This window comes from Schistocerca serialis, chromosome 3 (assembly GCF_023864345.2).
Source record: "Schistocerca serialis cubense isolate TAMUIC-IGC-003099 chromosome 3, iqSchSeri2.2, whole genome shotgun sequence".
Classification (NCBI taxonomy): Eukaryota; Metazoa; Arthropoda; class Insecta; order Orthoptera; family Acrididae; genus Schistocerca; species Schistocerca serialis.
Genome location: NC_064640.1, coordinates 134,795,509 through 134,818,173, shown reverse-complemented (window position 1 = coordinate 134,818,173; position 22,665 = coordinate 134,795,509). Strand labels below are relative to the sequence as shown.

The window sequence follows — 22,665 nt, the reverse complement described above, 5'->3', positions numbered from 1 at the left end:
ACAGTGCTTGAACCAATTTCAGACGATAAGGTTTCATAACTAACCTTTTTCGTAGGACTCTCCATACAGTTGATTGTGGAATTTGCAGCTCTCTGATAGCTCTGCGAGTCGATTTTCCTGGGCTGCGAACAAATGCTTGCTGGATGCGTGCTACATTTTCATCACTCGTTCTCGGCCGTCCAGAACTTTTCCCTTTGCACAAACACCCATTCTCTGTAAACTGTTTATACCAACGTTTAATACACCACCTATCAGGAGGTTTAACACCATACTTCGTTCGAAATGCACGCTGAACAACTGTCGTCGATTCACTTCTGCCGTACTCAATAACACAAAAAGCTTTCTGTTGAGCGGTCGCCATCTTAGCATCAACTGACGCTGACGCCTAGTCAACAGCGCCTCAAGCGAACAAATGTACAACTAAATGAAACTTTGTAGCTCCCTTAATTCGCCGACAGATAGTGCTTAGCTCTGCCTTTTGTCGTTGCAGAGTTTTAAATTCCTAAAGTTGTGGTATTCTTTTTGAATCACCCTGTATTTTTTGTTGTCTCTGTCATGAAATCTGTCAGTCTGGGCATTGAATTTTTAAACTTCTGCTTGCCGGGGTGGCCGAGCGGTTCTAGGCTCTTCAGTCTGGAATCGCGAGACCGCTACGGTCGCAGGTTCGAATCCTGCCTCGGGCATGGATGTGTGCATGTCCTTAGGTTAGTTAGGTTTAAGTAGTTCTAAGTTCTAGGGGACTGATGACCTCAGATGTTAAGTCCCATAGTGCTCATAGCCATTTGAACCATTTTTTAAACACCTGTGTAGGGAACAGCATCAGAAATGTGTGGTGGTAAGTTCCTATGGGACCAAACTGCTGAGGTCATCGGACCCTCGGCTTGTCCTAAGCGTACGTTAGTTTAAGTTAAAGCCCAACTGAAACTAACTTACACTAACGACAACACACACACCCATGCCTGAGGGAGGACTCGAAATTCAGACGGGGGAAGCCGCGCGAACCGTGCAAGGCGCCTCGGACCGCACGGCTACAACGCGCGGCTCACAAGGGAACCTCCCCATCGCACCCCCCTCAGATTTCGTTATAAGTTGGCACAGTGGATAGGCCTTGAAAACCTGAACACAGATCAATCGAGAAAACAGGAAGAAGTTGTGTGGAACTATGAAAAAATAAGCAAAATATACAAACTGAGTAGTCCATGCGAAGATAGCCAACATCAAGCATAATCTGATCGCAGGAGCGCCGTGGTCCCGTGGTTAGCGTGAGCAACTGCAGAACGAGGGGTCCTTGGTTCAAGTGTCCCTCGAGCGAAGAAATTTTTCTTTATTTTCGCAAAGTTATGATCTGTCCATTCGTTCATTGACGTCTCTGTTCACTGTAATAAGTTTAGTGTCTGTGTTTTGCGACCGCATCGCAAAACCGTGCGATTAGTAGACGAAAGGACGTGCCTCTCCAATGGGAACCGAAAACATTTGATCGCAAGGTCATAGGTCAACCGATTCCTCCACAGGAAAACACGTCTGATATATTCTATACGACACTGGTGACGGCATGTGCGTCACATGACAGGAATATGTTGTCGACCCACATAACTTGTACACTTGGCGAATGGGTAAAAACATTCTTCTACGTTGCCCGATTTAGGTTTTCTTGTGGATGTGATAATTACTCCCAAAAAAGTGATAAAAACATAAGAGTTTGTCACATAAACTGCAATAAATGAATCCAACAGTTTCACAGTCGCTCACTTTTCCTTGTGCTCTGTTAAAACATATGTTTTTAACGTTTTCAAATTTTTCCGTGTGTAGACCGTCAAATCCTGCGTATGTCCAAGCAAATCTGAACATGTCCCGGAATTTTGGAGAGCGAAGTTGATTATGTGTGAGTGCCTGAACTTTGATAATTGTCTGAAAATAAAAAATTAAAATTTTCGCTCGAAGGAGGAGTTGAACCAAGGACCTCCCGCTCCGCAGCTGCTCACGCTAATCACGGGACCACGGCGCTCCTGAGTGGAGTCTATCCCAGATGATGTTCCCTATCATTCGCATGAATTACTCAGTTTGTATATTTTGCTTAATTTTTCAGAGTTCCACACAACTTCTTCCTGTTTTCTCGATTGATCTGTGTTCAGTTTTTCAAGGCCTATCCACTGTGCCAACTTACAACTGAATCTGAGGGGGGTGCGATGGGGAGGTTCCCTTGTCAGAAATGTTAGTAGCTAATGGTAAGACTATAGGCGGTATACGGACCATGGTGTCTCGAGAGAGGTGGAGCGGCGCGTCGATGTGCATGATGGCGGACAGCATGATGACGGGGTGCAGCAGGTACGCGCAGTAGGTGAGCCGGCTCAGCGGCACCAGCATCCGCTGCGACAGCACCGTGTTCACCACTCCTGCAAGCACAAGGTGAGCCTCTAGCAGCAGGGGGTAGCATCTATCAATCAGTCACAGCTGTATGTCTGGCCTTGTGTCTATATGGCACCTCTTCTGCTACTGATAAAATGAGATTCTAATTTTTTCCTATACTCAGAATTTGGATGATGCAGCCAAGAGTCGGGAACCGTGATTCAGTAACCTAAAAAAAAGAAAAAAGCAGATACTCATAGCTAACACATCCAAACCAGGCGCAGCCAGAATAATAATGTAACAGACTTACAATTACACTGACTGAAAAGTGTTACACCACTAATCAGTTGTGCGATATTTAAACTTTGTGGAGATTTTCATCACATAAATGAAATGATTAGACTGCCATTCCATTCAGCACTGATGTCTGTCATCAACATCTTTACGAAGTGTAAAGTCGTTTGTATTCGTTGTGGCATGGAAGTTGAAGTAAACCAAGTGCTATATCATGTGTGAGATACAGAGGGGAGCGAGTGCGCCGGGACTTACCCCAGTTCACTGCTAGTAGTGCCACGTCAACTTACCGCGTCTGCATGCAGCGCACAAGTATTGCACCACAATTAGTATGAAATTAAAAATCAAAAATTATTTTTAAAACTTTGTTAAATTATAGTTTAGTGTAATAATGTTACAAATACCAAGTCTTGATGTTCTAAACTCAATAGTTTACGGAAAAATGCCGTTTTAAGAGAAAAATCAGAGGCGCTAAATAATGACGCTAGGAAGCTAGAATTTGGTCAGAAGGTGCAGTTAGAACTTATAAATAAGTGATGCTGGTTTCCAAAACCATAAAACAATCTACGTTGTTCGGAAAAATCAAAGGCGCTAAATAATGGACTTAAAAACTTGAAAATTTGTTTTATGCTTCAGTACCCCCCCAAAAATAACAACAGGGAATCCACGTTAATCTACCTCTTATAGTTTTTGAGTAATTAAAGAAAAACTAATTTTGTAACTAAAATGTACCTAAGTGTTGTAGATTAAGTACTTGAAATTTTAATGATAGAGGATTTTGGTTAAACCAGATGATCAAGTATATCAAAAATAGAGCTACACCAAGTTTAAGACTTGTAACATAAATAGCAACTGATATAAGTGAACTCGCGAGGACTGTACACCGTCCTGGATCGTTTAGAATTCGGTAAAATAACTGTTAGTGTGCCGTCCGTGTGAAATCCAGTTCCGCGTGGCAAGTGGTGAATTTATTTCTACTTTTATGGCGAGCATTAATTTTTGAACATTTATTGCTAACTTTCAATTGAGTGATGTTAGTTAGGGCGAAAAACAGTCTGGTAGGAAGTTACCGTAGAGGTCGCCTCTGAACAGCTAAAGGTGCTGTTAGATTAGAAAGACTTGTTTTCAACTGAACATAACGCAATTTTAAGTGTTGTTTGTGAGAAACTTTAATTAAATTAAACGTTGATTGGAACTTTAAACTTTTACTGAACTCATAGTCCTGATCCCGCAAAGAAATGGGAAATAGACACTTTTCTTCCAGTGGGCTGGACCGGAATGTGGCCGTGCAGACTGGAAACTAAGGTCAGTATGTTTCCCTTCGCTTTCTGGCTGACCACCAAATTAGTTGCCAGGCTCACGTGATTAAAGACGGCATCAAAACTTTAAACCAGTGAAGTAACTTACTCGCCGCCCCACAAAGTGAGTAGCCTCAGAATGTCTTAATGAGGACGTGTTGTCGTGCCTGAAACACATGCTGTGGCAGTCCATCAAGATTACTGACTGGAGGCTTCCCACTCATTCCAGATATGCTCTATGAGAGATAAATCAGGTGATAGGGCAAGCCTGTCAAGGTTCTGTACATACTTCGAGGCGCTTGTGGACTGAAATGCAGTGTGGGGTCTTTCATTATCCTGATGGAATGTACGCTTTGGTACACTGGTCGGGAAGGGTATGAGACCAGAGTTTATCATTCTTGGCAATGTAATGCTCTGCCTTGTTCGCCATTTTATTGTATAAATTTTACTATTCCACATGTTTGGGCTTTGAGCTATCATACTGGCAACTATTTAGCCTCACAGTCTTGTCTCCATATCCAATACCTCCCCACACCACCATTACAGGAATTGGAGAAGTATAGGTGTCGCGAATCGCTGTTTCTTATAACTTTTCACCAGGCCATATATGGACACCCTGGCGTCGATCTGACAACCACAAATAGAACGAGATTCGTCGCTGAACACTATAGAGTGCCACTTAACGTCTTAGTTGACGCTGGATCTACACAACGCAAGTGTTTGTTGTCTGTTGTGTGACGTCAGCGGCAAACGACACATGGCATATCGATATCTCAACCTATCTTCTAGTAGTATGTTCTAGACGGTTCGTACTGTCACTGCCTGTAACCTCTGGACGTATTTCGTTTGTTGTCACCTGTCTGTTCACCAGAGCCAGTCCAACAGACCTACTATCTTCTCTTGGTGCAGTCCTTAAAGGACCCGTGCCTGCTCGTCTTGCCACACTACTGTCCCGAATCCATCACATTACCACTCGTTCTGCAGTAATTTCATACATCCAACTTTGCGATGTGTTGATATGATACTCCCGCGGTCCTCATACCAATGATTAGACCTTTATCAGAGTCCGAAAGGTTGCACGTCCTTTGACTATTCTGTGTTGCGATCTCCACCTGAAAATTTCCAATAATGTTAGGCGCACGGAACAGCCATCATGTTCACACATACCATTCTTTATTTGTTGTAATGGTTCTATTGTGTAATGAAAACAAACTCGCATAAGGATGAAACTTTAATCAACATATCCCACGGGCAAGGAAACACGAAATGTTGGAGTATGTGTTTGGTAGCGTTCTGTCATAGTGTTCACGGTGTAACACTTTCCACTTCCGCCAGTGTCGTTCACAGCGGAATGCTCAGCTCTTACTCGGGTTATGCAATATGAGCACAGTGTGTGAAACTGACCTCCGTGGCCGGTGCAGCAGGCGATGGCGACCCAGGCGAGCGCAAGCGCCCACGCAGAGTGGCCCAGCGCCACGTAGGCGGCCGACGCCCCCGCACTCAGCTCTCCGTACAGTCCGTGCACCAGCCAGAACGTCACCGCCATGCTCAGCGCCCAGCCCGCCGCCACCGCCACCTGCAAGAGGTAACAGGAAGTACACCTACTGTCAAAACAACTGGACATTCTCGAGAAAATTAACAAAAATCGACCTTTATTCCTCGCTTCTTTAAAATCTATCGAATTTACTGAACATTTTAACATAAAAGGAAAAATGTTTAACACGAAACACGAAGTACCGGTGAGGCTGTGGTCTGGACAAAATACAAAATAATTTCATGTCCTCATTCTCCTTTGACACGTTACGAAGATTATTTAAACTTGGAAAAATCTTCTTCTCCGATCTCCCATCTCTTCCCCTCCCTCCCTTCTTCAGGTCTCCCTCATCTCCTAGCGCCTGGCAGATCCTCTGTATTGATCATCATCAGTGTGCCACATCAGTGTTGTGTTTAGTGCTGTTTCTCGTGTGCGTCTAGAGGTGTGATTTTAATTGTGTACTGCCTTGAGGTTCGCCGTCAGTGTTATGTTATGTGCTATGCCATCCGTCGCTACCTTTATGCTCCTGTCGTACTGTGCCTTGTGTTCTTTTAACCGTCGCAGTGTGTGGCTTTTTTGTGTGTGCTACTTTTAAACAGTTTTTCATCTCCATTTTACAGTCACCCCGTTTTTTTGTCTATTGCCTTCCATGATGTTCCCCCTTTTATATATCTATGTTCATCTTATTCTCTCCTTTGCTGTTCTTAAATGTCTTCTATTGTTTTGTTCTATGTCTTTCGGCTGAAGAGCAGCGCCTATGCTGCTGCCAGCCCGCCCCGATGGGGAATTGAAATACAATAAAGAAAAAAAAAAATTCTTGTCCGAGGAACAAATACGCCTGGTTTTTGCAGTCGTAACGTCACTCAGATTTATTGGCTCACCTGCTTTTCCTTAAACGGAACAAAGCAAACAACGGTTAATACTGCTACTATATTACAGCTTGTCTTTCGATACTGCCATTGTCAAAACAACGATAGACATAACGTCAAACTGAGAGCCCGCAATCATGGTGGCACTTGTACTTCAATTATTTTCAGTTACTGATATGCACTTTCATATGGTTACTCGTTTCCGCGTTAGCCATCTTCAGATCTGTTACAGCAAAAAAATACAAAAAATTACAACTAACGACTGCATCTCAAAAAACATAATCTACACATATTACTAAATTAAAGTCTCACGCCGCGTTTCTCTGTGAACATGTGAAGGCCAATCTTAGGAACTACAGTAGGGATGTTGACACGGTTTTCATTGTTTCTCTTATTCACGAGGAATGTTTGCGTCTATAAGTTCAAATTGTTCAAATGGCTCTGAGCACTATGGGACTTAACATCTGAGGTCATCAGTCCCCTAGAACTTAAAACTACTTAAACCTAACTAACCTAAGGACAACATAACCATGCCCGAGGCAGGATTCGAACCTGCGACTGTAGCGGTCGCGTGGTTCCAGACTGAAGCGCCTAGAACAGCTCGGCCACTGCGGCCGGTGCGTGTATAAGTAATTACCGCTACGTCAGACTAGAGAGCCTATACGCTCTCTAGGTCAGACAAGCCGTCCGGCCGTATTTTGTGCTACGCGTGCGAAGCCAGGACAGGTCGCCAGTAAACTACAGTTCATATTTGTATAGTCTCTACGAGTACAATGCAAAATGCACAGTGTGCCAACATGCATATTTTTCCCACTGCTCGATACAAAATGAACCCGGCATTAGTTTTTCTGCATAGCATGTACACGTCAAAATTTAAAAGTCCTGCAGATGGGTAGTATTGTCGTATTTACATAATCAGACAAACACAAGGAAGTGGCGTGCTGAAGATGGCTAACGCCGAAACCGGCAGTCATGATAAAGGGCATATGCGATCGATGACTGAAAATAATTGTATTAAAATTGTAAAAACACTTGAGAGTCAGTTTTAGATTATGGTGTCGGTTGTGTCGAAGTTGGTAAATCGTGTATCGAAATCAGTACACTTTCTGAAAAAATCGTTTTTTGTGTTTTTAAATACAGGTACTGTAACACTTCTTTCACGCGCAAGAAATTTTCTACAATTGGACTGCCCTACAGTATAACTGTATGAATTTCTTGTAGTCAGTGACGTTGTGTGTACAGCTCCGATTACGACAGGCGAAGACATTCAAGAGATTGCTCAGAACAAAAAATCGCATAGACGTAGGCGACGACAACGATGAAATCGACATTACAGATCCTGTCTCCACTACATCAGAAATGTAGAACGCCATGAAAGGTGTACAAAGCTATTTAGATACTTATTCTAACGGCGAAACGAATATAACGACGGACTATATCGAACAATTTGATGAAAATCTGATAATGTAGAAGACACTGCAAGTACCAATAGGATATTTTAGTCCCAAAAAACAGTATATACCTATAGGAGAAAATTTTAGTAAGAAATTGAACTGCTGCACAGTACTCTGACGTCGGAGAAGAAAGAGTTTTTTTTTCCGAACCCGCTGACCGCGCAGCTACCGAGATGGACGTAGCTAGACTTCGTCAACCAGAATGCTTAGATATATATTCTGATACAGTACACTACTGAGCCACTGTCATATCCACGTGGCCCATATACCAGCATATTGCGCAATTCGGCTAGCCAGTCACACTCAGATCGGCAATGATTGCCGTTTCCAACTACGCAACGTTGGCAACTTTTTCTCATGCGAGCGTGCGGTATTGTCCGTGGTTATTTGCTGTAATGACTACGTTTTAGAACATGTGTTTTTCCTTGCGACTTCTTTCGGAGTCGCATCCCCCTTCCTGCATCAAAATTTATGCGTAAAGTATTAGTCTCATCATAAAGATAAAAATCACAATATAGTAGCATTAACTACCACTAATTTATGTAACACCCAATATGAGATTAATCCCTACAAAGAATAAAATGTAATTTCGATTACAGATAGCTGCGTAATCTGCTAAACAAACAGCTATACTTCGAACAAGAAACTTCCAAGAAGGAATAAAGATTATAAAACATATAACCGGAATAAGTAAGCCTTCAACAATTAAAGAGTGCAAATGGAAAACATTCAGTGTCACTTTTTAAAAAAAAGCGTTTTCAGTGGTATTGTTGCCTCGGTACTCTGTTCCATGTTCCCAGACTTGATTCAGATGCCAAACCATGGAGGAAGTCTTTCAAACATACGCTGGTAGATGGTGCATGGTCTTTGTGCCAAATTGTGCTTCCTTCTGGGCTTCCACAATTTAAAAAAAATGAGAAGTGGTTTTTGCTGACTACTGTTGTACTAGTTGAAAGCTTAATGCTGTATTTCTGTACTTATATTACTACAAATAGTACGTAGTGCTTCAGTGTTAATGGCACTTGGAACCAAAACTTTCTTCCTGCTATTTTGTCGGAAACGGACGTTTTTGAGACGGTGGCCGTGCACAAAATAAAAGGTGATTCTTTCAAAGGGGGAACAGCAACCAGCTGTTGTTAATAATGTTGTTTATTTACGTAAACGGCGCCGTTAACAGTTTCGAACCGACAGGTTCACCTTCAGACAGTTGTTCACGTTTGGGTTAAATTTGTTGTTGTTTACATTAGTTCTTGAAAGAAAAACAACCAACAAATAATGTAAACAACAACAAATGTAATTTCAACGTGAATAGCTGTCTGAAGGTGAACCTGTCGGTTCGAAACGGCGCTGTCTGTGTAATTAAATAGCATTGTTAACAGTGGCTGGTTGCTGTTTTCTTCTGTGCAACAATCAATTGCAAAAACTTTCTCATTGGCACTCAGAACCATATAGTTTCCTGGTATGGCATTAAACACTCTGTGGTATCAGAATACCTTCTGAAATTTTTGGATACAAGGCAGTTATGTGCAAACAGAGACAAATGTCAGATTTGGCGCTTACAACTTTTTCCAATTCCATTCTCCACTTGTTGTTCAGAGCACCACTTATCTAATTGACATCTGTTTGATACAGTTGTAATAACAGTAAATGCGTCTTATACCCTCGCTTAACATCAAGTACAAGGTCCGCCCTGGTAGCTGAGTGGTCAGCGTGACAGACTGTCAATCCTAAGGGACGGGGTAGTGCGGAAAGTGGCATTACAAGATCTAACATCCTGGCGTACATTGCACCAAGCATAGAGGTTTCACTATCTTCAAGTGCCTCATACCTGCTCTATTCCTCTGACAGATTATGCCTATTTGTTCAGCGGACGGCTTAGCTGTCAGTAACCTACACTACATTTTATGCTATGTAATGTCCTATTTGGTATTACATACATTAATAGTAGTATAAAGATGTGGTAGTTCAGTTTACCAAATTCTGTATCTCTAGGCTGCTCCTTGCGTTATATGTATTATTTTTACACAAGAGTGCTTAAGAATATGGCTAAGATCCCAAACTAGTCCCAAATGAAGAAATAAAAATAAAAAATAAGCACAATAACTGCTAGCCATAGAGCTCCTATTTCCAGAAGAAAATACTTACTGTCTGTCAAAGCGCACACCCGATATACACCCTACCATACCTGATAATATGGCCCCGTAGTGACAACTTCAATACCCTCTGATGGCAGCTCTAGCCGTCACATACATTTACGTACCCATTTATGGTATACAGGGTGTACATTTTAAGTTGACAAACTAGAATAACTCGAAAAATAAGCTTCACACGAAAAAATTTGTAGAATACAAAGTTGATTATTTTTTAGGGGGACATCTGCTGGTGCTAAAATTAGCCCGCCACCCCAACCCCCTACGTGTGGGGGCGGGAGGCAACTTTAAAATTTCAAATGGGAACCCCCATTTTTTATTGCAGAATCAGATTCTACATAAAAAACAACTTACATTCTGTGTTAAACATCTGTTTTAATTCTTAGTAGTTGGCGCTGTAATTCAAGAAAATCCATGTTCTCATTTTTGCGTGGAAAATAGTTACGGATAAATAAAAAATACTTATTTACTTCGTAAATTTTGATTCGTTAAAACTAAAACTCTCCCTCTCTCCCCATAGGCTATGATTTGTTTGATACTTAAAAGTTGTGTGGCCTCATGACCACGAAACAAACAAAACTTGTCCGAATTTGCGGAAAAAATTAATATTTGGGTCAACATTTGTAAAAAAAAAAAAAAAAATGGTCAAATGGCTCTGAGCACTATGGGACTTAACATCTGTGGTCATCAGTCCCCTAGAACTTAGAACCACTTAAACCTAACTAACCTAAGGACATCACACACATCCATGCCCGAGGCAGGATTCGAACCTGCGATTGCAGCGGTCACGCGGTTCCAGACTGAAGCGCCTAGAACCGCACGGCCACACCGGTCGGCCATTTGTAAAATTCTAATTCCTCTCTCTCAAACCCCACCCTACGGGGAGAGAGGGAGAGTTTTAGTTTTAGCGAATCAAAATTTACGAAGTAAATAAGTATTTTTTATTCACCCGTAACCATTTTCCACGCAAAATTGAGAACATGGACTTTCTTGAATTACAGCGGCAACTACCAAGAAACAAAACAGATGTTTAAGACAAAATGTACATAGTTTTTTATGTAGAATCTGATTCTGCAATAAAAAATGTGGGTTCCCATTTGAAATTTTAAAGTTGCCTCCCGCCCCACGCCCAAGGGGCTGGGGTGGCGGTCTAATTTTAGCACCAGCAGATGTCCCCCTCGAAAATAATCATCTTAGCTTCAGGTGAATCTGCCGCCACAGCTTCTACTTGGCATTCACATTCTTTGACTTTGTCAACTAAAAAAAGAAAATCTTATCACCTTCCGACATAACATAGACCTCGGGCTACGCTACTGACCAGTCTGTCGCCACAACCAAATCCACCGCTTTTAGCCGAACGCCAGTTGTACCGTACTCATTTTAGCGACTGATCCTACGGACTAGCCGAGCCCGCTATACGGTTAATCCTTCGGCTGTTGAGCTCGCCTTAAAGATACATTCAGCCGTATGGAGACTAGACACTTCACTCGCGTGCTTGGCAATCTGACATTGCGGTCTGCGCTCACTGGTGTGGCATTAGTGCCTTTCCGACGTGCGTGCGCTAAATGCGGCAAAATGAACTACGATGAAGTTATCACCAAGTGCATTCAAAATGGACTAAGGTGCAGTTATTCTTCTCTCGGCTGCCGAAGGACAAACAGCGGTAGATATCCATCGAATAATGAAGGAAGTGTTTGACGCAGGATGTCTGTCAAAAATCGCCGTTGTGGAATGGTGCGCGACAAGGGGTGTTGCTGTTTCATGATAGCGAACGTACCCAATTCGCAAATGTTGTAACGCAGAAGCTACACCAACTCAAATGGGAGACACTTGAGCACCCGCCCTGTAGTCCTGAGCCGGCCACAGGCGGTTCTAGGCGCTTCAGTCTGGAACCGCGCGACCGCTACGGACGCAGGTTCGAATCCTGCCTCGGGCATGGATGTGTGTGATGTCCTTAGGTTAGTTAGGTTTAAGTAGTTCTAAGTTCTAGGGGACTGATGACCTCGCATGTTAAGTCCCATAGTGCTCAGATCCATTTGAACCATTTTTTTTTTTGTAGTCCTGATCTCTCCTCATGCGCTTATCATCTCTTTGGTCCCTTAACAAAGGCCTTGAATGTTCGACTATTCCTGTCGGACGAGCATGTGCAGCATGCTTCTTCACGCAACAGGAACAGGGTATTACCAAAAGGGTATCTTCTAACTGGTGCGTTGGTGGGGCATTACCTCAACTCTCACGGCGATGTTGCCTGATTGGCATACCGATAGTGGTATTTAGAGCTTTCGAACGGAATTTTTCATCGCCCCCTATAAATTCCATTTCTCCTCTTTGAGTTTGCCTCCAAATTTTGGCATTTTTTTCTTGTTCGTGAGAACTGTACCTACGAGATATATGCCTATATGCAAACATTCTGCATAACACAAAAATTAAATTTTGAGACGCACTTTTGTCTCCAAATACTCCTAACACGCTATCACTGTGACAACATTGATTCAGTCCCTGTAACCACGTTTCGTCTGAATACACCTGACTATTGAAGCTACATTTTTTTTCGTAAAATTATGATTCATCTACATCTATATCCATACTCCGCAAGCCACTCGACGGTGCGTGGCAGAGGGTACTTTGTGTACCTCTATCGGTTCTCCCTTCTATTCCAGTCTCGTATTGTTCGTGGAAAGAAAGATTGTCGGTATGCCTCTGTGTGGGCTCTAATCTCTCTGATTTTATCCTCATGGTCTCTTCGCGAGATATACGTAGGAGGGAGCAATATGCTGCTTGACTCCTCGGCGAAAGTATCTTCTCGAAACTTCAACAAAAGCCCGTGCCGAGCTACTGAGCGCCTCTCTTGCAGAGTCTTGCACTGGAGTTTATCTATCCTCTCCGTAACGCTTTCGCGATTACTAAATGATCCTGTAACGAAGCGCGCTGCTCCCCGTTGGATCTTCTCTATCTTCCTTTGTTTTCGGACTGCATTTCCTTACGATTCTTCCAATGAATGTCAGTCTGGCATCTGCTTTACCGACGATTAATTTTATGTGGTCATTCCATTTTACATCACTCCTAATGCCTACTCCCAGATAAATAGAATTAACTGCTTCCAGTTGCTGACCTGCTATATTGTAGCTAAATGAAAAGGATCTTTCTTTCAGTGTATTCGCAGCACATTACACTTGTCTGCATTGAGATACAGTTGCCATTCCCTGCACCATGCGTCAATTCGTTGCAGATCCTCCTGCATTTCAGAACGATTTTCCATTGTTTCAACCTCTCTATATACTACAGCATCATCCGCAAAATGCCTCAGTGAACTTCCGATGTTATCCACAAGGTCATTTATGTATATTGTGAATAGCAACGGTCCTACGACACTCCCCTGTGGCACACCTAAAATCACTCTTACTTCGGAAGACTTCTCTCCATTGAGAATGACATGCTGTCTCCTGTTATCTAGGAACTCCTCAATCCAATCACACAATTGGTCTGATAGTCCATATGCTCTTACTTTGTTCTTTAAACGACTATGGGGAACTGTATCAAACGCCTAGCGGAAGCCAAGAAACACGGCATCTACCTGGGAACCCGTGTCTATGGCCCTCTGAGTCTCGTGGACGAATAGCGCGAGCTGGGTTTCACACGATCGTCTATTTCGAAACCCATTCTGATTCCTACAAAGTAGATTCCTTGTCTCCAGAAAAGTCATTATACTCGAACATAATACGTGTTCCAAAATTCTACAACTGATCGACGTTAAAGATATAGGTCTATAGTTCTGCACATCTGTTCGATGTCCCTTCTTGAAAACGGGGATGACCTGCGCCCTTTTCCAATCTTCTGGAACGCTACGCTCTTCTAGAGACCTACGGTACACTGCTGCAAGAAGGGGGGCAAGTTCCTTCTCATACGCTGTGTAAAATCGAACTGGTATCCCGTCAGGTCCAGCGGCCTTTCCTCTTTTGAGCTATTTTAATTGTTTTTCTTTCCCTCTGTCATATACTTCGGTATCTACCATTTTGTCATCTGTGCGACTATCCAGAGAAGGAACTACAGTGCAGTCTTCCTCTGTGAAACAGCTTTGGAAAAAGACATTTAGTATTTCGACCTTTAGTCTGTCATCCTCTGTTTCAGTACCAATTTCGTCACAGAGTGTCTCGACATTTTGTTTTGATCCTCCTACAGCTTTGACATAAGACCAAAATTTCTTAGGAATTTCTGCCAAGTCAGTACATAGAACTTTACTTTCAAGTTCACTGAACGCCTCTCGCATAGCCCTCCTCACACTACATTTCACTTCGTGTAATTTTTGTTTGTCTGCAAGGCTTTGGCAATTATTATGTTTGCTGTGAAGTTCCCTTTGCTTCCGTAGCAGTTTTCTAACTCGGTTGTTAAACCACGGTGGCTCTTTCCCATCTCTTACGACCTTGCTTGGCACATACTCATCTAATGCATATTGTACGATGGTTTTGAACTTTGTCCACTGATCCTCAGCACTATCTGTATGTGAGATTAAACTTTTGTGTTGAGCTGTCAAGTACTCTGAAATCTGCTTTTTGTCGCTTTTGCTAAACAGAAAAATCTTCCTACTTTTTTTAATATTTCTGTTTACGGCTGAAGTCATCGATGCTGTAACCGCTTTATGATCGCTGATTCCCTGTTCTGCGTTAACTGTTTCAAATAGTTCGGGTCTGTTTGTCACCAGAAAGTCTAATATGTTATCGTCACGAGTCGGTTCTCTGTTTAACTGGTCAAGGTAGTTTTCAGATAACGCACTTAAAAAAATTTTACTGGATTCTTTGTCCCTGCCACCAGTTACAAACGTTTGAGTCTCCCAATCTATATCTGACAAATTAAAATCTCCACCCAAAACTATAACATGGTCGGGCAATCTACTGGAAATATTTTCCAAATTTTCCTTCAGGTGTTCTGCCACAACAGCTGCTGAGCCAGGGGGCCTATAGAGACATCCAATTATCGTGTTTGAGCCTGATTTAACAGTGATCTTCACCCAAATTATTTCACATTTCGGATCTTGCACATTTAAAACCAAATTCCATTGGCTCTGAGCACTGTGAGACTTAACATCTGAGGTCATCAGTCCCCTAGAACTTAGAACTACTTAAACCTAACTAACCTAAGGACATCACACACGTCCATGCCCGAGGCAGGATTCGAACCTGCGACCGTAGCAGTCGCGCGACCAAATTCCACACACAGAACAATTTCTTTTTGAGTTTCCTTGCGAGCACTGCAATCTAAGCTTAGATGTTTACGAAGGGTTGTCATATTTTTGTACTGTTCACAATATCTCACAAATTGGGTCTAAATATTTATTCGCACCTTCAGTTGGGTATTTAAGCGTACTGCTCCTTTTCCTTTGGGGTACATAGCTGATCCCACTCCTCTCAGTATCGTGTCCCTCTTGCCGTAGTGTGTGCACCACTCAACGTTAACCTTTTATTTACACACGTCTGGACCACTTCCGTCACCACTGCCACTCTTTCCTCCTCCTCATCGTCAAGCAGTTTAACGGCGTTAAAGATAAGCCGCAAAATTCTATATGTTACTCTATTTACTGAGATATGTACAATTTTGTGTTCTTTCCTCTGATGTGTCGCAGTATCGGAGTTGCAACCATGTTGCTTTGCTTGTTAGTACATCACAAATACCAGTAATGAAGGCATAGTACGAGGGGCGTTTCGTAAGTAACGCAACCCTTTTTTCTCGGTCAATTTCGGTTGGAAGAATGCAGAATTTGCTGCGGGACATCGTGGAATATTCTCGCCTCAGCCCCTATAGTTTCATGAGGTTCCAATAGGAGGCGGCGTTATATGCATCCTTAGAAATGGCGTCTGTAATGGAGATGCGTTCCAAGCACAGAGCTGTCACTGAGTTTCTTTTGACAGAAAACGAGAGCATCTCAGATATTCATAGGAGCTTGCAGAATGTCTAAGCGACCTGGTAGTGAACAAAAGCACGGTGAGTCGTTGGGCGAGAGCTGTCCGGTCTCTAGCGTGCCGGCCGACCATACACAGCTGTGACTACTGCAGTGTTGGAACGTGCGGACATTCTCATTCTATGAGATAGACAGATAACGATCAAACACCTTGCTGCACAACTGAACGCCTCTGTTGATAGTGTTAGCACACTTGTCCACCAGTTGGGGTACTCAGAGATATGTGCCCTCTGGCTTCCTCGCTGCCTAAGAGAAGATCATAAAGGGCAATGAAGGACCAGCTGTGCGGTGATGCTTGCACATTACGAGGCTAACAGTGACACTGTTTTGTGGAACACCGTTACAGGATAAGAAAAATGGGTTCTTCACTTCGAACCGGAAAGAAAACGGCAGTCGACAGAGTGGAGCCACACCACCTCTCCTCCGAAGAAAAAGTTCTAAACCGCACTCTCAGCCGGTAGAGTCTTGGCGACTGTCTTTTGGGATTCTGAAGGGGTTATTCCATTTGTCTCTAACGTAGGTGAGACCTAAACCACCTCTCGTTTCGGGTAGTCACGGTTTGATAATCTACCCTAAAGATTCGCCCTCTCCATATGAACCACGCTAGAGCAGATTCAATTCGTTCTCCTATTGCTGAAGGCAAAAGGAAAATACTTGCGAGTTAGTACACCTTAGGAAGTATAGCGAGATTTGTCAGTGTGTCATATCTAGAGAATGAGTGGAATTCTCTCGTAATACCGCCCGGAGACTGTTGAGCTTAATTTACCAATTCCAGGCCGCTGTCTTGACAGGACATTTGCTAAACCGTATCCCCAGAAGTTTGATGGTATCCGCTTGTTCTACTGGTCCTGTTTCAACGAATCCTATCCCTCTGCCTAACTGTAAAATGCTAGATTTACTTACATTAATTTTAGCTCCAGAACAAGAACTATAAGTCTGAATCACGTCCTGTATCTTCATAACATCAGTCGGATCAGTCAGATACACGGCCAGGTCATCAGCATAACATCTGAAGACGAATTTGTTGCCTTCGATTTCAGTTCCACGAAGCTTGACAAGTAATGACCGTAGAAGAGGCTCGACTGATAACGAGAACAGCAGCATCGAGAGGGGGCAGCCTTGTCGTATCGACACTAGGATGGGAATTCTCGCTGTGCATTGTCCATTGACAAGAATTCTTGAAGTTGCATGAGTGTATAATCTCCTGATGATATCGACGAAAGAAGGTTTAATTCCCATTTTCGACATGACTCGTAGCAGGTAGTTGTGACGGACCCTGTCAAACGCTTTCTCCATGTCCAACGCCGTGATCGCCACTCTGCAGTTGGACGCCGAGGCGACAGCCGTTACATCCCGGCATTCTGCCAGCGCTTGCTGTACTGTCCTCCTTGGGACGGCACACGACTGATATTGACCGATGAGGCGACGAGCAATGGTGTTCAATCGACGAAGCAATACCCCAGCAACTATCTTGTAGTCAGCGGATACGAGCGATATAGGATGCATGGTTTTCAAATCTTTAGTGCATCCACTTTTAGGAACCAACACTATTAGCTCTTCTAAAAACTCACAAGGAATAGTGGCAGACGTAGGTAGTTCGTTGAACACTTCAGGCAGCGTACTACCGATTAAATTCCAGTACTTTAGGTAAAACTCTACGGGTAACCCATCGGGTCCAGGGGATTTGTTCCTCGGGCTTCCTTTCAACGCTTCGTACAGTTCTTCTGTAATGATAGGAGCTTCCAGTTCTGCGTTTTCTGCATCCGTCACAGTCGAGTCAACGTAGTTTAAAAAGGCCTCACAATTGTCGTTGTCGCCCCTTCAGCATACGGTCTCGTGAAATAATCATGGGCAAACTTTTTGATGTCCTGCTGGTGGACCATTTGGTATGTCAGTATCAAATGGTTCAAATGGCTCTGAGCACTATGGGACTTAACATCTATGGTCATCAGTCCCCTAGAATTTAGAACTACTTAAACCTAACTAACCTAAGGACAGCACACAACACCCAGCCATCACGAGGCAGAGAAAATCCCTGACCCCGCCGGGAATCGGACCCGGGAACCCGGGCGTGGGAAGCGAGAACGCTACCGCACGACCACGAGATGCGGGCCTTGCTGGTGGAAAGTTGGATTCCATCATCATTTCGGAGAGAACTTATGTGCAGCCGGCTTCCTCTTTTAAATTCGATCAGAAGGTGGAAAAGCGCAGTTTTTTCATTCTCAAGGCTGCTGTTGTCTCTCGATCTTATTTTAACTCCCTCTATTTGCTGGCGTTTCAGAGCAGTTATTTTGGCCTTAATTCATTTTATTCTGATGGTGTGAGGTGATACATTGGCGGTATCTGGGTATAGTTTCCTTAGGTACTGGAAGTAGAGTTCCTCTGTGTGTCTTTCCCACTGTTTCTTTTCAAAAGCGTTGCGTTTGAGTAAAGTTCGTATTTTAGGTTTTGCATGTGTTACCCACCATTCCACTTTAGTTCCGTAGCGTCGTATATTCCTTCAGCACATTTCCCAACCTCGCGTTAACTCGTGCTCAATTCCAGTGCGCATCAGGTGTGAGATATTGAACTTCCAGACACCTCTACCCCGAAATGTCCTTTGCCTGGGCATGTTAATCGTAGCCACAACTGCCAAATGGTCAGAAAAAGTCACTGGAGAAGTTTCAACGCTGAGAACACTATTTTTTGGACGACGAGAGGCGTAGATGCGGTCTATCCTACACATGGAATGGCTAGTAATACAAGTGAACCCTGGGTTCGCTCTAGGCTGGCTTTGAAAGGTGTCGATGGGGTGCAGTCTGTTCACTAAGTCTCCCAGTTCCAGGCATATGTTGGGAGTGGGCGTTTGGTCGGCGGCGGAAAGAACACAAAAAAATGGTTCAAATGGCTCTGAGCACTATGGGACTTAACTTCTAAGGTCATCAGTCCCCTAGAACTTAGAACTATTTAAACCTAACTAACCTAAGGACATCACACACATCCATGCCCGAGGCAGGATTCGAACCTGCGAGCCTAGCGGTCGCGCGGTTCCAGACTGTAGCGCCTAGAACCGCTCGGCCACTCCGGCAGGCCCACTCTGTTAGTAAACACTTCTTGCAACATGACTATGTCAATATCGAGAGCATATATAAAATCACGTACGCATTCAATTTTTGTCAAACTAGTGATTCTGTTAATGCTAACTGTAGCTATACTATACGATTGTAGATCAGTGCTACTACACATTTCTGTCAGGCTTCGATGCACAGTTGTGTGTTAATAGAAGTTATCTTCCATGTCTTCTTCAGTTCCACCGAGCTTCAACGCCACTCCTCCATATCCTCATGCCAAGGTGAGTTGTCCTGTGGTGTTGCGGACACGTCCATACTGTTAGGAGCGAGCTTATCAGTACGGAAATCACTATGTTCTGTGCTGGACAGTGTGGCCGAGCGGTTCTAGGCGCTTCAGTCTGGAACCGCGCGACCGCTACGGTCGCAGGTTCGAATCATGCCTCGGGTATGGATGTGTGTGATGTCCTTAGGTTAGTTAGGTTTAACTAGTTCTAAGTTCTAGGGGAGTGATGACCTCAGATGTTAAGTCGCATAGTACTCAGAGCCATTTGAACCATTTTTGAACTATGTTCTGTGCCAAAAGTCGCGGATTCGCTGCTTTGCGATTTGATACGAAACTTTTCTCCGGAGACGGTAGATTCAGCATCTGCTACTTGCGATGGGGGGGGGGGGGGGGGGGGTCGTGTTGGAAGGAATCCCTCTCCTCCTATTCTTCGTGCCTTGCCTTCAGGTGTTGCTGTCATTGTTTGGTTTTGAGCACTGACTTCCTTATTCTCCTCCCATGCCCCTAGATTGTTGGCTCTGCGTGGTTCTTTTTTCCCCTTCGGTGCGCCTGTGGGTTGGTTGTTCGCGTTTGCTGTGCCTTTTAGAATCATTATGATGTTTGTGGATTCCTCTAATTTTCCTGTTCCTCGATCTGACAGTACTGCTCTTCTTGATTTCTTCAACATTTGTTGATGTTCTTCTTGGCTGTCCGATGGCATGTCATGTACAGGGCTATTACAAATGATTGAAGCGATTTCATAAATTCACTGTAGCTCCATTCATTGACATATGGTCACGACACACTACAGATACGTAGAAAAACTCATAAAGTTTTGTTCGGCTGAAGCCGCACTTCAGGTTTCTGCCGCCAGAGCGCTCGAGAGCGCAGTGAGACAAAATGGCGACAGGAGCCGAGAAAGCGTATGTCGTGCTTGAAATGCACTCACATCAGTCAGTCATAACAGTGCAACGACACTTCAGGACGAAGTTCAACAAAGCTCCACCAACTGCTAACTCCAATCGGCGATGGTATGCGCAGTTTAAAGCTTCTGGATGCCTCTGTAAGGGGAAATCAACGGGTCGGCCTGCAGTGAGCGAAGAAACGGTTGAACGCGTGCGGGCAAGTTTCACGCGTAGCCCGCGGAAGTCGACGAATAAAGCAAGCAGGGAGCTAAGCGTACCACAGCCGACGGTTTGGAAAATCTTACGGAAAAGGCTAAAGCAGAAGCCTTACCGTTTACAATTGCTACAAGCGCTGACACCCGATGACAAAGTCAAACGCTTTGAATTTTCGGCGCGGTTGCAACAGCTCATGGAAGAGGATGCGTTCAGTGCGAAACTTGTTTTCAGTGATGAAGCAACATTTTTTCTTAATGGTGAAGTGAACAGACACAATGTGCAAATCTGGGCGGTAGAGAATCCTGACGCATTCGTGCAGCAAATTCGCAATTCACCAAAAGTTAACGTGTTTTGTGCAATCTCACGGTTTAAAGTTTACGGCACCTTTTTCTTCTGAGAAAAAAACGTTACAGGACACGTGTATCTGGACATGCTGTAAAATTGGCTCACGCCACAAATGGAGACCGACAGCGCCGACTTCATCTTTCAACAGGATGGTGCTCCACCGCACTTCCATCATGATGTTCGGCATTTCTTAAACAGGAGATTGGAAAACCGATGGATCGGTCGTGGTGGAGATCATGATCAGCAATTCATGTCATGGCCTCCACGCTCTCCCGACTTAACCCCATGCGATTTCTTTCTGTGGGGTTATGTGAAAGATTCAGTGTTTAAACCTCCTCTACCAAGAAACGTGCCAGAACTGCGAGCTCGCATCAACGATGCTTTCGAACTCATTGATGGGGACCTGCTGCGCCGAGTGTGGGAGGAACTTGATTATCGGCTTGATGTCTGCCGAAACACTAAAGGGGCACATATCGAACTTTTGTGAATGCCTAAAAAACTTTTTGAGTTTTTGTATGTGTGTGCAAATCATTGAGAAAATATCTCAAATAATAAAGTTATTGTAGAGCTGTGAAATCGCTTCAATCATTTGTAATAACCCTGTAGTTTCTGTAGTACCTGCTGCGCTTTTTCTCTCAAGGAGGGAGCCATTTTTTCTGCTCCTTGATGGGTAATCCTACGTTTTTTGTTTTGATTTTCGGTGGTGGAGCTTGCTGATGTTTCGTCGTTTGTCGTCGGTACTTCAATTTCATGTGAAGAGTGCTTCTCGATGTTCGGAGCTACGGTCGTGCCAATGTCTGCCTCGTTCAGTGTCAAAGGCATGAGCTGAAACTGTATCTTCTAGAGTTTGTTCTGCAGTGGTCGTTCTCGTTCGAATGTCCTCTTCACGTGGCCCGTAGTGTTATCAATACCTCTGATGTCGTAGCTGGTGTTCCACGAGCTGCTGAGCCGTGCGTTATCGGTAGCTGTGACATAGTGGATGGAACAGGTGCCTCCTCCGTCGGCAGTTGTATCACTCGGCGCTACAGACACTGAGTGCGTACGTGTCCTGTGGAGCCACATCCAGTGCATGTTCTAGGCTGCTCCTCATAAATAAAACTATCCTTATATCCACAGACGTTAACATAGGAGGGAGTATGCTTTATCAAGCCAATTTTAACCTACCGCACACCATTTAAGGCCGGAAATTTATGTGCACCGGGGGACTACTTCTCAGCAATGTTATTTAGAATGGTGCCATAAGGCTCCAACACTGCATTAATCTGTTCTGAGGTTATTTCAAATGGTAGTTCGAAAACTCTAATACTTCTAAGTCCAGCGTGAGTAAATTTGTGGTAAGATCTTATGGGACCAAACTGCTTAGGTCATCGGTCCCTAAGCTTACACACTACTTAATCTAACTTAAACTAACTTACGCTATGGATAACACACACACCCATGCCTGAGGGAGTACTCGAATTTCCGACGGGGGGAGCCGCGCGGACCGTGACAAGGCGCCCAAGACCGCGCGGCTACCCCGCGCGGCATGTGTAACTCTAACGTTACCGACTTTGCCGTCAGAATGTTTGAATTTTAAGTTGTTCCCATATAATTCTACAATTTGGTCACATTTTCGGGATCCTTTAACTTAAGATAGACGGTACTACTACCTATCGACAGATGAATTCCAATTATATCCTCAGCTTTTAACTACTTCTTCTAGAAAGTCCTCTGCTTCAAACGATTTAGGTCGTGCGTAATTATTGTCAGACATAAGCTTCAAAGTATCTTTCCTTACACACTCTGCCATTAGAAATCAAATCTGCTCTGCGCGAACAAGTTATGAACGCTCTACGGCGTTACACTCACCGACAACAGCGCACGGCCGCTAGCAGCGGAGACGTAAACACGACTCACTTCCGCATGCTACAGCCGCCAAGGGCCGACTGCCGCTGAGCCAAACACTTCTTGCTGAACCCATTGTCACCGAGCGGTTCTAGGCGCTTCAGT

General features: G+C 43.9%; 1 protein-coding gene across 1 annotated transcript in view; it reads right to left on the bottom strand.

The window, feature by feature from the left end:
• LOC126470719 (nose resistant to fluoxetine protein 6-like) overlaps positions 1 to 22,665 on the bottom strand; it is a 185,110-nt gene that overhangs the window by 12,217 nt on the left and 150,228 nt on the right. Inside the window, exons 13-14 of the mRNA XM_050098722.1 lie at positions 5,343 to 5,514; positions 2,251 to 2,393 (exon numbers count right to left, since the gene is read on the bottom strand). Of these exons, the coding sequence (XP_049954679.1) occupies positions 2,251 to 2,393; positions 5,343 to 5,514 (315 nt within the window). The remainder of the gene's footprint in view (positions 1 to 2,250; positions 2,394 to 5,342; positions 5,515 to 22,665) is intronic.